At 41.6% G+C, this 7,105-nt stretch overlaps 2 protein-coding genes across 2 annotated transcripts in view; one reads left to right on the top strand and one right to left on the bottom strand.

Moving 5' to 3' along the window:
- Positions 1-1,878: 1,878 nt before the first annotated feature.
- On the bottom strand, positions 1,879-4,017 carry BBS12 (Bardet-Biedl syndrome 12). Its single transcript, XM_009334954.1, has one exon. It carries the CDS (start codon positions 4,015-4,017, stop codon positions 1,879-1,881), a length of 2,139 nt encoding a protein of 712 aa, XP_009333229.1.
- Positions 4,018-6,582: 2,565 nt separating this feature from the next.
- LOC103926138 (caltractin) overlaps positions 6,583-7,105 on the top strand; it is a 7,757-nt gene continuing 7,234 nt past the window's right edge. The window contains exons 1-2 of the mRNA XM_009334952.1: positions 6,583-6,715; positions 6,884-6,990. Coding sequence (XP_009333227.1) covers positions 6,583-6,715; positions 6,884-6,990 — 240 coding nt within the window. The remainder of the gene's footprint in view (positions 6,716-6,883; positions 6,991-7,105) is intronic.

Genomic DNA, 7,105 nt, shown 5'->3' with positions numbered 1-7,105 from the left:
GGGAACTCCTAGCTGTGGAGACCCATAAGCTGTACGTCTCAAAAAGGGCTATTTTTAGCAGAATGCGGTATAGGTTTATGGACTTATGTGTTATGGGGATGAAGACACCAAAGGAAGCAAAAAAAATTGGAGAACGTGAGGGAGGTAGAAAATATCCGATACTGTCAAATATCTACTGACAATTATAATGGGATATAATGCCGAAGTGTTGGCACCATGAGGGAGACATTTTAGGAACTGTCTTTCCTTTTCATCAACTCAAGCCCCCTGGAATTAGGCACCGTGAAATGCACAGGTAGAGGGGAAGGGCCTTCCCAGGAGGAAGGAGCAACTCCAACAGGAAACAGAAGCAGAGAACGGTGTTAAGGCTCAGTACAAGTCAAGTGGGGGACCGCCAGTGGTCACGGGGGTTTGAGGCAGCTGATAGCTCTTCTCTGAGATGTCTTCTGCAGTGGGGAGATGCCGCAAGGAAAGTAAGTCCAGAAGAAAAAAACATCTACTTAAAATGCTAAGTAAGTAGCAGCAAAGGCTCTAACAGTAAAATAACCGCTTGGTTTTTGTCTGCCTTTGCACTGAATCATGACTCAGAAAACACTCCTTAGCCCACCCCAATTCTTAGCTTTCACCACAGGACTGTCGGCCACCAGCACCAGCAGTCACAACAAGTAAGTGCTTAACCCGAGTACTGCCAGCCATTAGCATTTTAATGAAAAAGTTCCTAAATGCAAGAATCTGCTTTAGTATCACCATTTCCATTCTTTTTCCATTCTGTTTTCACCGGGCTGGCGAGACATTTCACTTTAAGTGTGATTCAGAATTCCAATTTCAGAAAAAATATCTCCATAGTTACACACCTCTTTCTTGCAACAAAGCGCCAGTTCTCCGTGGCTCTGCTTTCAAATTTTAAGTGCTGAAACACAGTAAAAATGTGTTGCCTCAATCATCACCATAGATTCATTTTCAGTTTTTAGCCAACAACTAAAACATACATTTTCCTCTCTGCAAGACTAACTGGAAGAGCCTAAATGAAGTAATCTAAAAATCCAACTCGTGATGTAAAAGAAAACTTTGTGTAGAGATACATCCATTCTATAATACCAAAAGGGAGGATTCAGCCTGAATTTATGTCAAAACGAGAGACATTCCAAAGGGTATATATTTGAAAATAGGAGATATATGGTCCCTATAAATATGCAAAAGTAGAATATACTAATACAATCTCTTAGCCTAAAATGTAACACTCATAAATTGCAAGTTTAAGTCTTACATTTGCAATGTACAGAAATTAAGAACAAGATATTAATTAAAAATTAATTACGTTATATATATTCTTTCATTTAACACAAGTATGCCAATGTTATGTAAGAAATCGCTACCCTTCTTTAGAAGACGTTAAAAGACATTAAACAAGAACAATTTACAGAACACAAGTCCAAATACCTTACACAGACAGCGCGTGTTCAGAACATAAGCATATCCAAGGTATCAAACTTTTCCCCGACTAGACTCGACATGTACCCGCCTGCCCAGTGCTCCTCATTATAGTGAAAAAAAGAACTACACATCTGCTCTGCTAAATAAGATTAGAGAAGTCAGTGTGACTGAATTAATCTATCCATACAGACAGTATCATGAGTTAGAAATGCATGGCTGGGGTTAGAGGTAAGCCCACAAGTGATTTTTGTTTGTTATTTAACTTCCCTTTCTAGAAATGGGAAATTGTATCTACCTTGTGACTGTCTCACATTCTGATTTCCGCTGTTACACTCTAAAGTCATAATCACATCTAAATATTTGCTTTATAAACTGTGAAGAAATGTAGGTTGCACCTGCACTTCTTCCACTGACTCGTGGACTTATAAAGCAAGCCTGCAAGTCCTATAAAAACATAAAATCACTTGACACATGCGAGTTCAATAGCTGATTCCTTTTGGGACCTGTGATAATTTCAGCATCTGTTTGAAGCACTAGTAGCACCAAGTCTAGAGCTCTCCGCCATGCCTCTGTCTTGGCTGTAACATTATCATAAACTTTTAAACCTTCTCCGTGGTCAGCGAAGGGACCAGAACCACCCCTGAGCAGATCCCCTCTTCTAAACTCTTTCAATATATATGCTGAGGGAGAGCCACAGTCAGCTGCTTTTTTGAGGTGATGATCAACTGAGGTACACGCTTCCAACTCCGATGCAGCTTTTGCAGTGTTACACAAAACCACTGAAAGATACTGCTTCCAGCCGCTCGCTAATGCTTGGAGCACAACTGATTTGTACTCTGTCGCAGATGCCGCCAGCCAAGGATTGTGAAACTCTTTCACAGCATTTTTGTTTGCTGGCTGTAAAGGCTGTTCTGCAAGCATCTGAATGTGACTAAGGCACAAGAGCTCCACTGCGCCACCACCAAGAAACACCTTCTCGTCATTTAAAGCATGATGGAGTCGATACACTAAAGTCCAGAACCGGTCTTCAATGAGCTGCATCTTTGAAGGTACAGTAGTGGTGAGCACGGCCGTGAGCAAGGGAATTCCTCGCACTTTTATCCTGACTGGCACAAGCTCACCCAGATCCATTGCACGCCCATCGCAGGCCTTCCACAGCTCCACTTGGGCCCGGCTCCCCACACAAGAAGCATTCACCTGGGTGAGGTATGTCACTGGTTGGGCGCTGGTGACCTCCCCAAAGGCACGCAACACATCCCGAGTCACAGAACCAATTACCAATATACTGTTAGCTATGCATCTTTCCATTAAGTTTTCACACACATTTCCTTTGACCAAAACCAAGTTTACTTCAAAGCTTATCAGAATATCTAACATGCTGCTTAGCCACAAGTCTCCTGCTCTGCCTTCCTGTAGGCTAGGATGCTCCAATACGGTCCTTACATTACATGGTCTATTAAAACCTAAGTGACGATATTGTTCCGTTAGGTCACCGTCCATTAGCAGAATCCGAAGGGGTTTGTCTTCAAAGTATTTGATAACTGTGGCTTGTTCTGGTGACACTAATGTGACAAGGCCTGGGAAGACACAAGAATAGCTTTCAGGCAGGCCCAGTAAACAGCATGTCACAATTTCTGCAATATTAAACTGGGCAGAGCCACTGCCTTCTGCTCTCTCTTGTTGATATGCAACAATGCTTTGCAGCAGTTTCATGCTAGCCTGATTTCCATGGCTCAGAGTCACTGCCAGGTGTCCTAAACCATAACATTCACATGGATCTGCTGACTGTCCTGAAGGGTATCCCTGAAAATTACCTTGCTGACTTGAAAAATGGCTTTTTCCTAGAGTGCTGAAGTATCTGCTATGGGTTAACTTTTGTTTGTTACAGCTGGATGCGATAACACCACTTCCAGAACTCACAGATGTACTTTTGTCACCCGCTGGTTTGACAAGAGAAGCTATTGAACCAAAGCCGGCCAAAGGTGAAACCAGGCACTTGTTAAAATTACAATCATCTTGATGGGAACAAGAATTTATTGGGATTACTTCTTCTGGTGCAAGAATATCTTTCTGAAAATACGGGAAATTCTGAGGATTTAGAAGACTGTCCGGTCCAATTTGGCAAGTTTTGCTTTTGAAAGCGTTTGGCCTAACACTGCTAGAACACAGCTCTTTATTTACATCGTGTATTGATATCTGAAGACACTGGACTCTCTCGCAGCAAGAGTTCAACCCCTCAGACATCACAGATACTATTGCTGAAACAGGAACATTCTGCTGGAGGCACTCCAGTATGGCATTGCTCCATGCACCAATGAGAAACAACAGGGTACTCATCCCGGTCTTGAACTCCTTGTTTTGTGCCTGAATGGTTTCATTAAGAAGCTGTCCGGCAGCACTAGATAAATCCAAACTTTCAATCAGTCTAACGGCAGAACAAATCAACGTGCTTTGGTTGGTGCTTTCATCCACAATGAATTTACATGATTTCATTGGCCCCAATAATGTTCTTCCAGCTAACGCTAAGGATGAGAGTTGCTGGAGTCCAATATGTCTTCTTGCATTCACATCCCTGAAAGCCATGGGCAGCAGGCAACACCTGTGAACAGAACACAAACTTACTGCCCCATCCTCACAGCACTCCAGAGCACGTATCACCAAAAAATTAAATTAACAGTCTAACATTGAACACAGCTCTCCTGTGAGGCTGTCTGTATAAAACAGTTCTTCATCCTATGCACTTATTACGAGATATCGATGCACATAGGTGCTGGAACGGTGCATTGCTATAATACCATGGAACTTTTTCTTGCTGACAGATAGTACAATGCTGTTAATTCCAGTGGTTTCTTAAACATGAAGCAGTGCAGATTCTGTAGAATCTCCATCCTGACAGGCTATCTGGAATTTCAGTTATTTGCCTTACTCACAGCAAAAGTTCCTTAGAGAAGAATGGACAATTATGTGCAAAATCAAAGTGCTCTGTACAGATCCATCTTGGTACCACTAGTTATGCCACTGACTTTAACCTTCAAATCTGGAAAAACATAATCAAACTTAATTTTATTCCAATTCTATTTATTCCATTTAGCACGCATCAATACTTCATTAAATGTGCATGAAAAAAAATGCCACTTCTTTATACCTCACAAAGCAAACTGCCAAGACCTTAAAATTTTGATCTACTACTCAGTTTTAACATGCCAAAAATAAGTCTTCTTTCCCTTGAAATCCCTTCCACACCACACTCCTGTGGCAGACCACATGGATTAAACTAAAGCTTCCTTTTTTTTTTTCTTAAGTGAAAAAGTATACACACCAAAAATTAAGAAGCTTTAGCCATATACCTTTTATGCTCAGATTCAAATAATTTATTTCATCTCCCTAAAAGGTCCCTTTGCATAGCTATTCCAAATCCAAAAAACTCTTTTTCCACCCCACTCAATGAAAGTCCATCTGACTATTAACTCAAATGAAGACAAAGTATGAATTTAAAAAGCAGAGTAGGCAGTCAAAAATAACCTTTATATGCTGACAGACCTAAAGTTCTAGTCTAGCCCAAACTGACAACAGAATTTCCCTTCAATTACTAGATACATCTTGGAGTACCAAAAGAATCATTAACCAAGAAATTATTTTAGTCTATAGTTATCCGTAATCAACAATTTAAGAAAAGGAGTTTTAGATAAGCGACTACTTTTGACTTTAAAACTGCACTGGGAGTGCGCATCTGAAAACTTCCATCCAACCTGCTTAAGGGTTTTTCTAGAAATTTTTCTCGGCAATCTCTTGTGAGGTCTAGCCATGCTACGTATCCATATCAGTACTTCCAGCAGTAATAATAAAAAAAGGCTCTTTTTTCTTAGCTGGAATCCTTAGCTTAATATCACAGGTAGTTTTGAAACAAACAAAAAAATAGTAACGATTAAATAATAATCATTGGAACATGGAATCCAACTCATTCCATCTGATTTCTCTTAAGGATTTACTAAGACAGTAATTTTGGGGTTTTTTCTAGGGGGGACAGGGGGCGGTGGTTTTTGTTGTTGTTGGTGGGTTTTTGTTGGTTTTGGGTTTGGGGTTTTTTTTGTTGTTTTTTGTTTGTTTGTTTGATTTGAGATCACTGTTTCTGAGTTCAAGCAGTTCTCAACTAGTAATGGTCACTTCTCAACCTGCTCTTGTTTTGACAGAAAGAACAAATAACCATTTTGTGGTTCTCTTCATAGAATTTAGAAAAGAGCTAAATTAGCTATGCTGAAAGACCAAGTGATGCTCTCTCACTACCTAGGTCCCTGTCACGTAGTTCTGGGCAGAAGGCCACACTGCTGTTTGGATGGGAGACAACTATGGAAGGACTGGTGGGAAAGGGGTCTCCATTTTCCAGTACAGCAAACTTTCTACTCGCCAGTCACTCCCAAACGAGGGTTCAGTTCAGCAATATGAGCCATTGTCTTATTAGAATAGCATTTTTATTTCAACGAATGTGAAACCAAGGCTGGTTATGAGACAGATTAATTAGAGTTAGCGCAGCACCTTCTATCAAGTCAACACACTTCCACCAAACCTCAATGCAGCCAACTACAAGTTGCTTAGCTAAAATTTTCTCTGAAATTTAAGTTGAAAAATGTGCCCCTTACTTTCAGCTTAAACTCATACTTTAAAACTGTACCTTCATTTTGGACACCAGCCTGTACTCCTGCAGATCCATAAACCTGAACCAAACGGACCCAGGGCTTGGCTGCAAAACCAGATGAAGGCAGGACATGCACTTACAGTAAAGAATGTTTTTATTTCATTGCTTGCACAACCTCCGGCATGTGAGATTTATGATTTTGTGATACTTCCCCCCCTCTTTGTTTTATGCTTGTTATTTTGGTGAGAACATCACACTACCCTATGCTGTAGGAACCAATATACAGCAGACCCAAAATTCAACTTTTCATCGCCCCCATCCCCTGACCTTTTACCTCTTTTTCCATCCAGTCTGAGGTGGAAAAGGTAAAGGGTCGAGTGGAATTACGTTTCGGAGTCAAACACAAGTGAGGTCAGCAAAGAGAAGGAGGCATCCTGGAGAATGAATAAACAAACTGGTAGTGAAGGACAGCCAGGCGTGAGACGCCAGCTACAGATGGCTTCTGCTGAGCTAACATGCCCGCTGACCTCCTGCTGCCTGCCTCATCACCTGTCCCTGCAAGCGAAATAAAACTCGAGCTTACGTTCAGTTCATGTTTACACACATGGGTTTTAGGGCTCTCAAGTGAAGAACTCTGGGATACAAGAGGTATGCCAAACACTTATTACTCACTTGGTCTTAACAGCACCTCAACCATGAAGGCTAAACTAATACAACAAAATTTTAGATCGGTTTTCCAAATTAATGTATTCCTGGGAAATGTTGGCAAAAAAAGTGTCCTGCGTGCATGCGTGTGCACATGTTCTCTTGTACCAGCACTGGTGCACAGTGAGAAACGGGTAGAAAACGCGCTGTTTGCAACTAAGCCGGCATCTGTCACAACTTACCCGGCCTACCTAAGAGCCAGCACTATTGCTACTAAGGTAGGAAGAGAAAGTGCTTCCTAGATGAACCAGCCCCCCGTCACTCGCAGCCTGGAAGCGGCCAGCACACAAGCGGGGAGGCGGAAAGCAGCCCGGCAGGAGCCGAGGCCGCTCA

The sequence above is a fragment of the Pygoscelis adeliae genome, unplaced genomic scaffold (genome assembly GCF_000699105.1).
Source record: "Pygoscelis adeliae isolate BGI_AS28 unplaced genomic scaffold, ASM69910v1 Scaffold31, whole genome shotgun sequence".
NCBI classification, from domain to species: Eukaryota; Metazoa; Chordata; class Aves; order Sphenisciformes; family Spheniscidae; genus Pygoscelis; species Pygoscelis adeliae.
Note: the sequence above shows the minus strand (reverse complement) of the source record. Positions and strands in the feature narration are given on the sequence as shown.

Excerpts from the sequence above, each read along its gene's own strand:
- BBS12 (XM_009334954.1), bottom strand. The coding sequence starts at position 4,017 with ATGGCTTTCAGGGATGTGAATGCAAGAAGACATATTGGACTCCAGCAA.